The sequence below is a fragment of the Alosa sapidissima genome, chromosome 11, assembly GCF_018492685.1.
Source record: "Alosa sapidissima isolate fAloSap1 chromosome 11, fAloSap1.pri, whole genome shotgun sequence".
Classification (NCBI taxonomy): Eukaryota; Metazoa; Chordata; class Actinopteri; order Clupeiformes; family Clupeidae; genus Alosa; species Alosa sapidissima.
Window position 1 is genome coordinate 9,841,325 of NC_055967.1, and position 18,220 is coordinate 9,859,544.

The window sequence follows — 18,220 nt, forward strand, 5'->3', positions numbered from 1 at the left end:
GTAAAAAGCTGATTTAGTTGTCGCTTTCATGTGGCTGTTGAAATTTAGATCACTGTCAATTAATACACCAAGATTTTTAACTGTATCCATTGCCTTCAACCCTTTTGTGTCAAGGAGACTGGCAACCCTAAGTCTTTCCTCCTTTTTACCAAATATAATTACTTCAGTTTTTTCTTTGTTCAGTTGAAGAAAATTTTGAGACATCCAGGTGTTGATTTGTTCTATACACTGACACATAGATTCAAGAGGACCATAGTCGTTTGGTGACAGAGCTAAGTAAATTTGTGTGTCATCTGCATAGCTATGATATGAAATCAAGTTATTTTGGATGCTTTGTCCAAGTGGGAGCATATAGAGGTTGAATAATAGTGGCCCTAAGATCGACCCCTGGGGAACACCACAGGTCAAGGACGTTGGTGTTGAGGTACAGTTTCCAATGGCAACAAAGAAGCTCCTTTCTTGTAGATATGATTTTAGCCAGCTGATAACTATGCCTGTAAATCCAACCCAGTGTTCTAGTCTGTGTAGTAAAATATTGTGATCAACAGTGTCAAATGATGCACTAAGGTCCAGTAGCACTAGGACTGATGTTTTACCTGAATCTGTGTTTAGGCGTATGTCATTGGAAACTTTAATGAGAGCTGTTTCAGTGCTGTGATTTGCCCGAAAACCAGACTGAAAGTAATCAAAATACCCATTTGATGTTAGGAAGGTGGTTAATTGATTAAAGACTACTTTTTCAATAATTTTGCCAATAAAAGGTAGATTGGATATGGGCCTGTAATTGTTTAGCATGGAGGCATCCAGGTTATTCTTCTTGAGAAGTGGCTTTACAACAGCTGTTTTCAGTGACTTAGAAAAAGTGCCAGACAGCAGTGATACATTTACAATTTGAAGGACATCCGCCGCTATGAGATGAAAAACAGTTTTGAAGAAAATGGTAGGCAGAGTGTCTAAGACACATGTGGAAGAGCTGAGATTCTGTACCGTTTTTTTTAAGTGTTTCGTAGTCTATCAAGCTGAACTCTGATACTCTGAACATTAAGTTTAGTTTCCCTGTTTGTTGCTGGAAGTTCAGGTTGTTGAATTTGTAATTGAGCAGATATGTTGAGTCTGATTTTGTCAATTTTACCTTTAAAAAAAGATGAAAACTCATTGCATTTATTAGTTGAGAGAAGTTCAGGTGCTAATTGTGAGGGGGGATTTGTTAATTTATCAACAGTTGAAAATAGAATACGAGTGTTATTTGAACTTCTATTGATAATGTTAGAAAAGAAAGACTGTCTTGCTTTGCATATTTCAGAGTTATATGTGCGGAGCATCTCTTTATGGATTTCATAGTGGATCTGAAGTTTGTATTTACGCCATTTTCTTTCAGTCTTCCTACACTCTCTTTTTAGAAGTTTAACTGCTGGATTTTGCCTCCATGGTGCTTTCTGTTTGTCCTTAACTTTCTTGAATTGTAATGGCATTTCTTGAATTGTAATGGCACACACACACACACAGACACACACACACACACACACACACACACAAATAATAAGAGTTGCAACGTGTTGATGCACAGTATATTTCTGCTAGGGCAAATTTGAGATTTTTTTTTACAAAACAAAATACTTAGTAAATGCTTTAATGTGGAAATGTCTTCCAGCACTCACTTCTGTTCCCCCCTTTCTGGAGCCTCTCTTTCTCTCTCTTCTGTTCCCCCCTTTCTGGAGCCTCTCTTTATCTCTCTTTCTGTTCCCCCCTTTCTGGAGCCTCTCTTTCTCTCTCTTTCTCTCTCTTTCTGTTTGCAGTGCCCTTCCCCTCTTCTTCTTCCTCTCTGTTTTGCTGTGAGGATGCTCTTGTTTATTTTCTCTCTATAATTGTTGCCATTTCCCCTTTGTTAATTACAGGCAGATTGCAGCAGATGCAAAACAAAACATGTCTGTAGACGAATACGCTTAATATTAAAGGAACATTTGGTTGGTAGTCGCCAGAAACGTCCCTCCTGATATCGAGCCCTCCCAAAGCAGCCTAAAGGAGTATGATAAAACAGCATGAAGGTTTGGATCTGACCACATCCTATGGGGGATGGATGGTCATGCCCCTGACTTCTTTCTAATGCTGAGTTGTTGGAGGCTCTCTGCTCCAAGTTACTGATAAAGCAAATGGGTTGTAGGCTATTTGACTGCTCTAGGGATGTGTGCAAATCTGAGGTTGAAAGAAACAGTGATACAAGCTGCAGTCTCACTGCATTTTACAGTGCCCTAATCACATAACTAAAGAAGGCTAGATTCCATGAATTAAAAAGCTTACACATAGCATAGTGCAAAAGACTAAGTAATGATAAGTAGAGGCATATTGTATGGTATTGTTTGATCAATGTATCTATGGTATTGTACTCATTTGTGATTAGAAGCATATTTAATTTAACACATCATGTAAAAAGTCTAAAAATTAGGAAAAGATTAAGTTAGTTCTAGACTCAGACACTACAAGAAATCCATATCGATTTGGTTATTTGGTGTTTGCTTAGTTGCTTGGTTCCCTTGCATGCTTATGAAGGATTTGGTACAACCCTAACAAAGCTTTCTCCTTTCCCATTATTATTACAATAAAGCTACATATATTCTGCCAGCAATGCTCAGGAGGTGAAAAGAATCCAAACAGACATCCTGTCAGTCTGCCTTTGCACTGGCATGCCCAGACTCAAGGAAGGACACGATAAAATTGCATTATGGCAAGGCAGGTTTGGGTGTGTGGGTGTGCGTGTGGGTGGGGGTGTGGGGGTGTTTAGATGTTTGCTTATGCTCTTTGAAAAGTCCTTGATAAAGAAAAAATGTTTTAAAAGGATTAAATTGATTGAACATTATAGTCTGAGTGCTACTGCTAAGTCAGACCGTAAAAAGTAACTTCAGGTCAAACCGGCTAGACGTGGTGTCTTTGGATTCATCATCTGAATATATAACAGAGTTCTCGCGAGAGCACAATTTGAATTTGCTCAGCGAGTGACTCTGGCGATGAGTAATGATGCTCATTACCTATGCCCATGGCGCCGAGCTGCACCAATCACATCGGTGTATCTGATATACAGTAGGTGGGCCAGAGGCAATCTACAGTAAACAGATGAAGACAGAGCTGCGACGTCGAAGTCCGAAATCACTGATCGTAGTGTTATCCAATTGCATCGACGTCCGGAATCAGTCAGTAAACATTGGTCGTAGTGTTATCCAATTGCGTGCAGTGATATTTTCAAATGCATGCTTGATGCTGCCCTTGATGCTGCCTTGATGCTGCCCTTGATGCTGCCTTGATGCTGAGTTGGGCCATTTCATAGCCAGACCCTTAATCTTTCGGATTTCGGTCTGGATTTCCAGGCTAAATATATACTGTACCTATGGTGTAAGCACTCAAACAAATGTCATATTTGAAGTTAAGTAAATCACAGAGCTCCAATTAACTAAAAACTGACCATCTGAAAATACTGACTACAAGTAGTTTTGTTCCAGATCGTCATAAATTAAAAAATTGTTGGGAATATGTCATCAAAGGTCAGGTTTAAACTTAGTGTTGCTGACACAAGATCATCTTGGCTGAGATGTTATTCACAATAACACACAATGGTTATAAATCAGTTTCATTAAATAATTCTATGAATAAAAGGGAAAAGTCACGGTACTGTAGGAACATAAAAAATGTGTTGATGTTGTCGATTAATTCCACCAAAACAGCTATCTTAAGAAGTGATGCATTGCCATGCAACACACCACCAACGCTATTAGCAAGTGTGGTGTACATAGAGACTTAGAGAGCAACACTACTTTTTCTTTAACGCCACCTTCCACATCTGATTACCGGTATGTTCTCCTTGTTCCATCCTGCAGACTTTCTACTCTCTCTCTCTTTAGGTCATGTTGCATAATTAACATGACCTAAATTATCCACATAAATATACATTTATACAAAGAGTAAATATAATTATATATATCTCTCATTTTCCTCTCTCTCTCTCTCTCTCTCTCTCTCTCTTTCTCAGCCTCTCTCTGATGTGATGCATAATTGGCAGGTGTGATACATGAGCTGCTGTTGCTCTCTCAGCATCTGTGAAAATGTGTGTGTGTGTGTGTGTGTGTGTGTGTGTGTGTGTGTGTGTGTGTGGATGTGTGAATGTATGGATGTGTTTGCGAGAGAGCAAGTGCGTGTGTGTGTGTGTGTGTGTGTGTGTGTGTGTGTGTGTGTGTGTGCGTGTGCATGTGTGTGTGTGTGTGTGTGTGTGTGTGTGTGGGAGGATGTATGTGTGCCGAGAGGAGAAGCACCAGATGGATCTCTATTCCACATTCTCTCCTCCAATAGGCTCGCACTTCGCCAGAGGAACCCGGAGTCATAAATCATCAGGCTGGAGATGTGTTAATAACTGGAGCACGCTTACCCTCTCCTGTCCACTCTCACCCTCTGCTCCATCTCTCTATCTCTGTCTCTACCGGATACACTGGGTTAAACGCTGACCGTAACACTGGGTCAAAACATAATGTAAGGCCACCAGGTGTCCATTCTCTTTCTTCAGTGCCTCCACCGCTGTCTCTACCTGGTACATTGGATTAAATGCTAAACCTGACATAATGCCAGGTAACCAGGCGCTATTTTAATTTGTCTCCTGAACAGCTACATCCTCTAATTGGCTGCATAAAAATACTTGCAAAAGAAACTAAGGCTCCATTTTTAACTAGAGTCTGTAGCTGACTCTACACTAGGATTGGTATTGGTAGAATGCAGGCACAAAGGGATCCACTGACCTTGAATAGAACACCTGTATTTATTTCAGGGGACATCTAATGTCCATCTAACCTAAAGGCTGGACTTCTGGGCATGCGGTTATCCACTGCATCAGTAGGACTTACACAGTTTACTGGTTCAATTAGGAATTTGATTTCAACTGTTTCATTAGCAGGATTCGCGACATCATTTTAATGGCACTTTTGTAATTCAAGTCAACCACTAATGCAACAGAATGGGTTACAGTCTATGAGGAATGAAATTACTATCTTGACATCTGAATGACCAATGTGCAGTAAAACAGTTAAGAATGCTGTTAGGACAGATGGATAACGGTGAGATAGAACTGGAGGGCTAATGAGAAAGAGGTCACTCACATTTTCCTTGGCGTTGTAGTAAACTATTTCACCCGCCTGCAGGAGAGGAGAGATAAAGAGCATCATACTCAATTGTCCATCAGTCAGCTTCAGTCATCACACCAATAGTAAAGTATGTGTTAAAAGTTAATTGAGCGAGGGTGTGTATGGAATAGAAAATATGTTTTCATTGTGCTTATGAAAACTCATGGGTGGTGCATACATGAGGTCTAGACTCATGTAAAGTAAATGTAAAGTAGAGGAAAGAAGACACAGTGAGTAAGGAACTTTGTTCATGGTTTCATGTAACATTCAACAAAAGCATACATAAAACATATAACCTTCCACCACTCAGCTAACAACAGACATGACAAAAAATGATTTGATTTTTGCTTAGATTATGTTTTAGGTAACTAAAATTACATTGATGCTTGATGAGGTAAAAGTGAACGAAGGTAGAACAGGAAGGTACAACAACTCTACTAAGCTCTTTCTGTTTCTGTGTGTGTGTGTGTGTGTGTGTGTGTGTGTGTGAAACAGAGAGTAAGAGAGAGAGAGAGAGAGAGAGAGAGAGAGAGAGAGAGAGAGAGAGAGAGAGAGAGAGAGAGAGATTAGAATTTGCTGAGCCACAGGCAGCATGTCGTGCTGCTATGCACTTCAGGTCAGCTTTTAATGAGATCATAGGGGGAATTAATCTTAGACCAATTATCTTCAAAAAAGGAGACCAAAACTACACAGTGCACACACACACACAGTCACACACACACACACACACACTCCTCCACCCCTGTAACTAACCACTGTCACACTGCCAAACCAAATAACACAGACCTCTTGTTTACAGATAAGCAACCTCATTTGCTTCATAATTCCCAATAAACAATGTAAAGGTCAGTAACATTTTGAGAATCCATGAAACCCCATCTATAAAACATCTGAACACCATTAATGTTCATTTTTCGAGAGTATTATATCTTTGTTCTAGGGGTTCTTAAGAGTAAAAAAAACATGTCTCCATTTTTTTGAAAGTTTCAAGGACCCAAATCAAAGTTCAAATTCAGAAAAGGTCAAATTTGGTGTTTTGTCCATAAACCTCACATTGCTGGTATTATAGCATAGGGTTTGGTGCCAAAAAGCAAAGATATTCTACAAGGTAGAAAACAATACAACATTACAAAACATTTTTAGGCTGATGATTGATCTCTTTAACAAGAAATTGTGCCTAAAATTCTCAAAATTGTCCGCTTAAAAAAATAATACTACAATATCAATTCTATCAATTCATGCCTATTAGTGTGCTTGTGTAGGCCTAGCCTGCTCTGCCAGTTCTTGTCTACACCCATTCAGAGCGCAAAGTGCAGAGATCTCTGTTAAATCAAGTTTAATAGACTTTTACATAGCTAGTACCAGCGAAGTCTGTAAGGCCTTCAGTAGCCTATGTAAGTGTGAAGAAAAGAAAGGGTAAAAGGATCAGATGGACAAACAGACAGGTGAGTGTATGTGTGTGTGTGTGTGTGTGTGTGTGTGTGTGTGTGTTAGAGAGAGTAAGAGAAAAAGAGACACTAGCAGTTGGCTGTTGATGGCTGTCAGTTATAGAATTTAGAATATCGAATAACCTGAAGCACATAGTGCTCTGTTCTTCATGGTTAGTGATATTAGTGACCTTCTAGCCTTCTTGCTCTACATTTGAGCAAGCACATTTTCATAGTTCATGGTGGCACAGTCTAGTTAGGTTATATTCTGAGGTGTGTCCTTCTTTTAGTCAGGTGATGGCACACATAAAAGAAACAGATTTTGGGCTATGTATCCAGTGGCAGATATGTGTGGACTTGTGTCCATGACCCATCACTAGAGACATATGGCAAATTTCTGATGATGGTGATGGTGATCACAGATCAACCAACAATTACAATGTTACAGTTAGGGCTGGGCGATATATCGGTATTACGACTACGACCGATATATTTTTGAAAACGATATGTAGTTGAGACAATATCGTAATACCGGTATTATGTCAAATAATGGGCCATTTTATCAAAGCCACTTGCTCTTCTGTGTTCAGACCATTCAGATAGCCGCAGCTCTGCTCAACTGCGCCCCTTGCGTGTGCACGTTCTCCCTCGCAGCACTACAAACTTTCAAACATGATGGACACTGAGTCAGATTTTGTTTACCTTGATCAGAGGTTGGTGCTGATGCCTATTCCGTCGGCACATCAACGGCTAGACTGAGAATTCTCGTTGTGAAATCAAAATTCCACTGGATCTCCAAGCGGTTTTGTACACGCAGATTTAAGTTACAACACTGTTTACAGCTCTTCGACTCACGGTAAAATGTCATTTTTGGTACATAGCCTAGCTAATTTAAATACACCGATGAATGCTTGCGTTTAGCGATATACAGTAGCAGATCTAGTCCTCAGGGAGACAACCTACACGCTGATTTTATTAAGAGGATATGCACGCGACTCGCGAGCAGTTAGGGCATCATTTTTTATGATTCCTGAAACCCCATTCAATCGTGCATAGGGATTTTTCTTACGAACAGAAACATGCAAAAATGAACGCATACAAAACGACGGTAGCGTCTATCACACTCTTGATGAGTGACTCAGTTACGTTGTTTAAGTAGCCTAATTGTTTAAAACTATTTTTGTTGTTGATAGCAACATGTCTAGGCCATCATAGTCTACATTTGCTAGGCCCTATCAAACCCTTACAGGTAAAACAACTGCATTGTGTGACAAAACTGCAGGTTTTTTCAATATTGTTGTGCCCAAAATAGCCTATTGCATTGTGCAGTACAATGTAGGCCTGCGTTGTCAGTCAGGGTCAACTTTTGGTCTTTTGTTATTTGCACAGCTTTATCAGAGCAACTGTAGCCTATGCCTATTGTAGGCCTATGTTATTGTTTACACTTTTTGCACAGCTCTGTTAGAGCAGTCTGAAATGAATATAATTAAAACTGGCTGTGTTGTCATAATTGTTGTGTTGAGTGAATATACCAAGCACTTCGCTCTTTCTGTTTGAAATATCAATATCGTATCGATATCGTATATCGCCAATCAGCCCCAAAATATCGGGATATCAGTTTTGGTCCATATCGCCCAGCCCTAGTTACAGTGCAGTTATTTTACAACAGAACAAAGCAGTTTGGCACAGGAACTGCTACAAATCCACCGGTAACAGTGAGCATCTGCAGAATGCTAAGATTCGCTACTAGAAATCATGTGAAGCGGGCAGGACTCAGTGTCTTCAGAAAAGACGTGGTAGACCATCTTCTGAACCTGCAACAACTGAAACTGCATCAAGTCCATCTAGAGGGACTTTGTACACTTGTTTAGCAGCAGCTGCTGCCAGCATAGATAAGTGCTTCTTCTGTCAGAAGCAGACAAAACAGCGTCTTCATGAGGTGTCCTCTTTCAATGCAGGCAACCAACCAAGAGATATAAGTAATAGTTTAAAGTCAATGACTTTTAACAGGTAGCCAGTGTAAAGATGCTAAGATGGGGGAAATATGTTCATATTTTTTGTGTGTGTGAGCAGCTGCATTTTGTATAAGCTGTAAGCTCTTGAGACAGGTATAATTACAGCCAGCCTAATAGCATTGCAATAGTCCATCCTGGTGACAAAAGCATGGATTAATTTCTCTGTATCTGGTAAGGATAAGGACTTCCTTATCTTTGAAATGTTCCTTAAATGGTAAAAGTTTTGGTGATTTGTTGTATGTGATTATTTAGTGCTAGGTCCTGGTCAATTATAACTCCTAGGTTTTTAACACTTGTGGATGAGGTCAGTGGAAGATCACTATATGTAGCCTGTGATGTGGCTAGGATATCCCTCATCTATTTAGAACCTAAAACCATGACTTCTGTTTTATCTGAGTTCAAAAGCAGGAAATAATTTGTCATCCATGTCTTTATATCTCTTATACAGTACATGTGTCAAGTTTGGCTAACAGGGTTAATTCATCAGGTTTTATGGAGAGGTATAGTTGTGTATCATCTGCTAACAGTACTGAGCCTTGAGGCCCTCCATATGTTACCATAATCTGGGTAGATGGTTTATTATGGACCTGTACAAATTGTTGATGGTTAGGAAGGTGTGATCTAAACCAAGCAAGTGCTGAGTCTTTGATGCCTATCAAATTTTCAAACCTAAGTAGTATGTCATGGTGTCAGTCCAGGAGGACCAGTATTGATACAAGGCTAGGTTTTTTGAAGGAGGGCTTAACAGATGTCTTAAACAACTGCGGTACATACCCTGATAGCATTGAATTATTTATAATCTAGAGCAAAACATTATCCAGGAAGGAGAGAGCAGTCTTAAGAAGGTGAGTAGGAATAGGGTCTAGTAGACTAGTTGTAGATTTTGATGAGGAAATTGTGGAGGTGAGATCTAATATGTTGTGCATATGTAAATGAATTAAATGTTGTTCGAGGTCTCATCTGTTATGTTTTTGCTATCTTTCAGCCATGGAGTATGTGTATTTGGTGAAACTGATTGTTTGTTGATCTTATATCTAATTGTTTGACATACAATCATAATACTGACATACAATAACTTTTTTAATCATAGCCCTCCAGTTCTAAAATAGTTTTGTGAACTTTATTCAACATAGCCAGTGATTTAGGCGTAATGTATGGTGTTAATTACAGTGTAATATACAATTTCAAAAAAATAGGGTTGAAACAGGTAAAAAAAATGGAGACATAATTTTTCTCCATGTTCAATGACCTCTAAGGAGAGTCCAACCACGCTCCAAAAACATTTCAAACCCACAGAAACCACATAGGCCCCCTGACTATTATATGAATTATTGCTATGAGGATATAGAACAGCATGTTTTCAATTAAGGATAGCTATAAATGCAAAAAATCCTAAGATAGCACCATTGCAAGCCCGGGTGCACAACGTGCTATTTTTAACTGGATGCCTGATATGTAAATGGTACAACTAGCCCGGCCAATTAACTAACAACATGGCAATGTGATCCTTACGAGTAACAACGACGGTGTGACGGTGTCAAGCATAAAGTGCTTTCAGATATAACCTCCTGAGTATATGCGGAGGTTTGTCAAACGGAGGTCCTACCCTTCGGATGATTCAGATATGATGCTAACCTGCGGCCCTTATACTGACCTTATCCGGACGTATGTGTGAACGACATACACACACATTACAGAATCTCCATGTGGTTGTCGAGTGAGGGGTGGGGGCTTGTAGAGTTCACAAGATGCGAGACATGACGCCTGTCACAGCTGCTTTTTGTTTACAAAGTGTAGCCTATGCATTATGTAGGCTAAAGAAGAGAAATCTATTGTGCGTAGGCTGAGTAGGCTAGTCACGTGCGCACTTGAAATTGACCTAAAGTATTTTTATGTGTGCTTCGAATAAACACATTTATCTGTTTTCAACGTTATGTAGCCTACCAGAATTACTTGGCTATAGAACCCCAAATCTGGTTTGCGTTGGAGAGAGAGAGCATGCACAAACTTTATGGTAGGCTACCAGCCAATTCAGCAGGCTAACTCAAGACTTCAAGGCCATCATACAACATTTTTAAGCAACTAACAAAATACTAACATAACAGTGAAGTTGTTCGTTTTTTTCATGGTTTATTTTTTCCAAAAGCATCCTCTCCCCATGAGTCTATTGCATTTACGTAAGGAGCTTGGAACAAAGTTGGGTTTTCTTCGTTTTCATTTTCTCTATGCATATATGCTCAACAAATACCAGTTAGCTCAGCAGGTCATGAGAAGGCTATCAATGAACAGAAAACTGTGTTGGCTAACAATTTATTAAATACTCCTGTTATTGTCGTCAACGACGTCGCTGTAGGCTACTGCCTTTTCAGTGCCTTCTGCTTATCTCGCACAGTCTTTTGAATTCGTTTGGCCTTGCCATGCAGTTGTAGGCTATAACGTGCCGTTCCCTTCATGCGTTCTATCAAAATGTTGTATGCCCTCATGGACAGTAGCTCTGTGATGTCTGCATCTTTCCAGGTCGGAGATTTTCTGGACAGCACTATGCCACTCCATCATAACACTGGCATTTAAGTCAGACCTAACCACATGGACGCACGAAAGAAACGTCACCAACACGCCCTCTCACTAGGTGTGAATTTTAACCGTATGTTCTACGCCTCGTTCAGACACAGCACATTTACATAATGTCCGGAGGAAATACTAGGGGGGGGAGTAGTAGAACAACCGGCTAAATTCGGACTTCCATATGACCGGTTATGTCGTTCAGATATACGGCCCCACCGTTTAACATCGGCAGAACCTCCGGTCTTACACGTATGTCTGAAAGCGATTATATTCTCACCCATCATCCAGTAACTAAACTAATGAACAAGCACAGATCAAAGGGAGAGTGTGTGTGTGTGTGTGTGTGTGTGTGTGTGTGTGTGTGAGAGAGAGAGAGAGAGAGAGAGAGAGAGAGAGAGAGAAGGAGAGAGAAGAAATTTTGAAATTAAGATGGAAAAGAGATAGATAAAAGAGGGAAGCAAAGAAAAATGGCTGAAGAATCAGTGAGTGTGTGTGTGTGTGTGTGTGTGTATGAATGAGAGAAAGAGCGAGATAGGTGTAGGGATCACTTGTAAAACAAGTACTAAGGCATTCAGGGCATGCACTTGCAGTGAAATCAATCTTTAAAATGCATGCTAAAAGCGTCCCAGTTGAAATTTAGCCAATACACATACAAGGTGTGTGCTCACCATGAAATCAGATCTATTAACCAAACCTCATGCCTCAGTCTCACTCTGTCCTGCTCTCTCCTTCCTCTCTCTCTCTCACACACATACAGGTCGGGTCACACTGGGTCATTCTCTCCAACTAAGCTTCACCCAGAGTGTTAGGTCAGAGGGAAGCTGCCTGACACTTCCTAATCAGACTCCCTTCAGCCTTTCTCCAACCACACTGCTCAGCTCATTACAGAACATGTGCTCACAGCCAGACCCACTCCCAAACCGCAGCAGTGGCCATTCATTTTTCATTTCATTCCACCACTTATTTCCTCTCCTCCAACTGGGAGAGAATAACGTCCTTTTCTCTGACAGCGAGAGACAGAGAGAGAAAGAGTGGAAGCCTAGCTTATGAATGCATTATGGTGTCGCCAAATACAAACTCTTAGGGGAGTCTGTCTTGCTTCTTGCATTATGTCTTTGCACTTAGCAGTAATATTCATTCAGAAGCAGGCTATGCTAAGGGCAATTATAAAGGAGTGGATAACAGGGGCAAAGCATGGGTGCCCACCCCCTCCCATCCCCCATAGCAAACAGCATGGGGGTGATTTTTGTGTTTTGTTGTATCATAGTACAAATGACATATCAAAACTCACCTGAAGGTCATCCTTCCACTGATGTTCCTCCTGAAAGTTCTCCGCTGCAGTGGCAAGAGCCTGAAGAGAGGAGAGTGAATTAAAGACAGACAGAGAGAGAGTCAGAGAAAGAGATGAAGGGAAAGAGAGAGAGAGAGAGGGAGATGGGGAGGGAAGGAAAGAGAGACACACAGAGGATGGCAAATTGTTATTGCGTTATTGATCATCTCCACTGAGTGGGACAGTCACCAATCCATTAGGCCTGGCTTTTATGGCTACAGAGGCAGTTGACCTCAAAATGCTCCTGCCTTTTGCGCCTTCTTTCCCCAGCAACAAAATCCCAAACATATACAAATATAGCCATTCATAATTATGCCATTTGTTTAGGCATCTGCATTGTGAATTAAATCTCCCAAAATGTCAAAGCTGCATTGTATCCAGGCATCAGCAAGAACTAAAATCATGAAAATGTATGATTTTTTCCCCCACTTTGGGGAGCCTTTCTGTCTCATTCCCTACCATCCCTTCCATTCCAGATAACCCTATACCGTCTCCACACCCCCCCCCCCCCCCCCCCTCCCCCCAACCCCCCAGAAGAGAACTGGATATTTTTGTTTGTGTTCTTGTGTCAACATGAATGATTCTCCATTGTAAAGCCTGGCAGAGGCGGAGACTTATTATGCTTTCTCACATACACACATGGGCGAGCTGAGCACAGATCCCACATCAAAAGTCTCATCTCGATTACAAAGACAATCCCTTCTTATGGAAAGAAGGAGGTGGAAATAGGAGTCTGTTTTTCTCCCTCTGTTTGTGCCGACCACATCATCAGCTTCCCATTCAGAAACAGCACCCCAGTGCAGTGCTGCACACAGTATTCCATTATGACCTCTGGACATAACACAGAAATATTAAAAGATGAACTCCACTTCCACAGGAACCACAGAGAAACTGTTTCTGCTGTGAAAAGGTGCTCTTACAATGGAACAGAAATTGAACATGATGTGGGAGAGCGGCACTTGCAATGGCCATCATTTTTTGTGCCCACGGTTGTTCCGTCACAATCCTGTCCAATTTGGCAGGGAGCTGGAGAAACACGAGGAGACTGCCGGCGTTCACACGCCCCGCTCCCTTGTTCTGCGCTGCCCACAGTGGGGGCCACCACCATCCCTATGGTAATGAGCCATCAGGTGCCCAGGATCTGCCCTTTCCCAGGGCCAGAAAAAAAAAACACTTGGTGCAGATTTGACAGCAGGTAGGCAAGGGAAAAGGCCAAGCTAGGCCATTGCGGCTGCTCTGGCAGAGCCCACCTGGAAAGGTTAATGGGATGATGAGTGTCGGCGGGTTGATCTCATATTAGAGAGTTTATCTCCTCCTGCTGAGGGAAGCCAAAACCACCGTCCCCCCCCCCGACCGGCAACACTCTTGGAGACAGATGAATGGAGTGAGGGGAGGGGGGAGGTTGGGGTGGGAGCTCACCTGTCCACCCATCACGTTTAGAATGAACAGCCGGACGTGGTGTGACATGCAAATGTGCTGGAGGCTATGGGCCAGAGCCTCTGGGCTGTCAGGGAAGAGGTTATGGAGTGAGACGTCACTCTGAAAGGAAGTTATGAAAGTATGTGATGAGGGTACCGGTTCTTTAAATTGCAGCTGCACCAGAGCAGAGTGATGGAATGAGATATAAATGCATACATTCATTTAAAGCTAGTTACTCTATTAGCTAGTCTGTTACAATATTGTTAGCTTGCTTGTTTAAAACATTTAATATACTGCTCATGAGCAGCAAAGTTGTGTCTATAGATGCTACTGTAGTTGGGAATGTGCCCACCCTGGCTTTTCATATCTTTCGGTTTTAAAATAATCCTTCAAAAGTCTCTGAATATGTCTTTTTGTTTGCCCTAAAGAGGATCTCATGCTCCCCGCTCTAATTGTGCCACCCAGAATTTTGGAGTGCCCAATGCTCCTGCTCATGACTACATTAAATAATTAGACACAGCAGACACATCCAGTGAAAGACTAAATTAAACTGAAACCAGTACACCCACCCATAATCCACACTTGCAACAGGAGTCCACACCCAGCTGTCCCTTACCACTTATCTACGCCAAGAAACATCTGACCGTGTCATTCCTGACCTCACACGACCTCCTTATGAGCGGGATCCATAACACCACTTTTAAATCAGACTCCTCTTGTTATTCCCATTAGAGCAGCACCGCGCTAGCTTAAGCAGTGACTGTACAGCAGTTTACACCACCACGTCAGCCCCTCCTGATACCTGATCAGGCGTTGAGAAGATGAGTGGGTGCGTTCACTTAGCCGTGGCCAGCCTCAATTGTGCCCTCTCAGCACCCGCGCTTGTGAGGACGGCCCTCTTTTAGCCCCCGGCTGCTGCCCGCTGGCGTAGCTGTCGGTAATGCGAGTTGTGAGGAGCGACTCGAGTGGCACTCTTGCCCAGCGTGGTGTTTGGCTTTAAGTAAACAGCTGTCTCTCAGAGCGGAGGACGACGAGCTGCCGGAGGAGGCTTCTCACTCCAGTGGGAGCATCAGGGCTAAGGGGGTATCAGGAGGAGGCTGTCAAGTCTTTTAAGTCTGACTTATTTACTGTTCAGTTGGGGTGTCTAGTAAACTGGAGAAGGTTTGGAAAGAAAAACTGCGACGTGATAATCAAGTCCTGATTTTTTTTTCAGTGAGGTATATTTTTTATAATGAAGTTTTTTCAATAAAGGTATCACTTATAAAATATGCAATAAATCAGTCATCATTTTTGACATATGCCACATTTGATCTCCTTAAGTGATTTATTTGTGAGCACACTTGTCCTAACCCCAAATTGCACAGATAGCATAGCTCCAGACATTTCCCCACATCAACCATGCTCTCTATGCAAGGCATGTTGTTTCTATTACAGACTGTTGATCTTGTAACTGCACAGTAAAAGCCTCAGTTACAACGCTGTAACTGTACAGCTCTATCTGTCCTTTCCACCTGACGACCCCCTGGTTTCAGCACGGATCTCGGATTGCCTTTCAGACATAGCTACATGGATGAAGGCACACCACCTCCAGCTGAACCTCTCAAAGACTGAACTGCTGGTCATCCCAGCTAAACCTACCATACACCACGACATCAACATCAAATTTGACTCCCTGTCTGTTTCACCGACCAGGACTGCAAGAAATCTAGGAGTTGTTCTTGACAACCAACTAAACTTCTCAGATCATGTTGCCTCAGTCGCCCGGTCATGCCGTTTTGCACTCTACAACATACGGAAAATCAGGACTTACTTGACTCAAGATGCTACCCAACTTCTGGTTCAGGCAATAGTCATCTCACGACTCGACTACTGCAATGCCCTCCTGACAGGTCTCCCAGCCTGCGCAGTGAAACCACTTCAGATGATCCAGAACGCGGCGGCGCGCCTGGTCTACAACCAACCCAAAAGGGCACATGTTACCCCGCTGCTCATCCAGCTACACTGGCTACCTATGGCGGCCCGCATCAAATTCAAGTCTCTAACGCTTGCCTACAAAGTAGTCTCCGGTTCTGCTCCCACCTACTTGAATGCCCTCATACAGACTTACACTACCTCCAGACCGCTGCGCTCCTCTGACGAACGACGTCTAGCTCTACCACCGGTACGCTCAAGCCAAACCAAACTTTTCTCATCTGTTGTTCCTCGTTGGTGGAACACACTGCCAGTTCCTACAAGGGCAGGGACATCCTTTTCCACTTTCAAAAAACTCCTGAAGACCCAGCTCTTTAGAGAACATCTACTCTCATAGCAACACTTACAACAAGTCTTACTGATCCTAGCACTCACCAGCCGTTTTAAACTGACAAGTAACTGTTAAAAACAGCACTCACCGACGCACTTATTCTTACTGTACTCTAATGTTTTTTTTTTTTTTTTTAAACTGTCCTAAAATTGTGAGAATTGTTCTAAAAACTTACTGTTTACCATGTTGTTAGTCGCTTTGGTTAAAAAGCGTCAGCCAAATGTAATGTAATGTAATGTAATGTAATGTACAGCCAATGCCTCCTCTTATCATGTATGTGTACATGCTTCCCAACAAGACATGTATACATAATTCATTCGTGCTGTGGTGAATACATCAAAAACCAAGCTAACGAAAGAGGCTAGGTAATGGAGAAAACGATACAAAACAATAATCAATCAGCCTGGCCTGACTAGAAATATCTGTCAGAATATCGAGCCAGTGCTCTGTCTGTGGCATCATTGGCGTTTCCTTGCAGTCCCTGGGCCTGTGCCGTTCCATCAGCTCTCACATCTAACGCCCACCACCACGCTACCACCTGAGCCACTCACTGCACCGTCCACTCCAGCCATCGGTCTCCAGGGAAGACATGAGCGTGTGAGGATGCGTGTCTCTCGCGTGGGAGGATGCGTCACTCTCCTCCCACTCCCCCATGTCACTCAGACGCAAGCACCCACAGGGATCTGACACATGGCTCGCAAGTCAAGATGACCGTGGCGTGCAACATGCGTGTAAATATTTCTGCTCACGTTCTCCAGGGTGTGTTGACTGAGGGAGGCTCGGGCTAACGATAAGAGCATGCAGCTAATTAGCTAAAAGCTTTTAGCCGATAGCGGATTTGGCTATGACGCATTCTTGCTTTAAAAAACAACACAACAACAAACAAAACAAAAAACAGAAAAACATATTCCCAGCGCTGAAGGGACTTTTTGTTACAAAACATTCATCTATACTTTCTCACATGCATCCTCCCCAGAGTTCTGAATATTAAGTTAATTTAGATGAATGCATGCCAGTGTGCATTTGGAAGGGCTTCATGGTGTTTGAGAGCACTCTAGAAAATGGATGGGCTGGGCTCTGTATGCTTCTCACAGTACCACTCAGCACTGACAATAGCATATAAATTTCCCATGGACTGACAAGGACCACAGTGCACCAACACAACACAACCCAACCCAACCCAACCCAATATAACACAACACAACATATACGAATGTAACACACAAACTAGAAAAGCAGTCCTGAACACACTACAACACACTAACCTAGGAGGGGTTGCTCTAACAGCAGATGATGGCATGTCACCAACAGATCAGAAACATACACTTACACACACACTCATCCACATAGACACAGACACAGACATACACACACACACACACAGATACACACACACACACACCCACATACACAAACACAACTGACTATCCAGACTCTCCTCCCCAAGACTGAAAGCCTGGGCTTTGGTCCAGGCGTCTCAGCACCTCCTCTGCTAAAAATACTCCCCCATAGCCATCAGCCTCCAACCTGCTCCAGCAAGCCTCTAGAGGACAGATCAATCTTCAAAGGAATCCAGCCTTTAAAGGAGATGCCTGCTGTGGAAAAGACCTCTGTCTGAGGTAAATAGCAGTGCACGTGATGGAAATGGTCTATATATGGATGGTGTTTACATTACTACATGGTAGCTGTATGCAGGACAACAATCATAAACAATATAAACATTGTAATATGTGTTCTAAGGAGATTGAGAGGAAGTTGAGATGCAGTTTTCTGAGGCCTTGAATTAAAACTGTAGACACTGGGTCTTATGAGTCCAACTCAATAATTAAAATGAGAATTCACTTATTCCCCCAAAATGATTAGCTTTTCCAATCTTTCCCGCATGGGTGATTTTAATTATAAGCCCCAGACGATAACTGAAGTGTAAAATCTATAATCAGATCCCTATACAATAACCCTGTATGATTGGAAAAAAAGATGACTGTTTACTGTGATTTTTTTCTTTT

The 18,220-nt window shown here is 42.2% G+C and overlaps 1 protein-coding gene across 1 annotated transcript in view; it reads right to left on the reverse strand.

Annotated features, from left to right (window-relative positions):
• The window catches only part of LOC121723925 (voltage-dependent calcium channel subunit alpha-2/delta-1), a 107,464-nt gene that overhangs the window by 53,868 nt on the left and 35,376 nt on the right, over window positions 1–18,220 (reverse strand). The window contains 2 exon segments of the mRNA XM_042110161.1: window positions 5,133–5,168; window positions 12,455–12,514. Coding sequence (XP_041966095.1) covers window positions 5,133–5,168; window positions 12,455–12,514 — 96 coding nt within the window.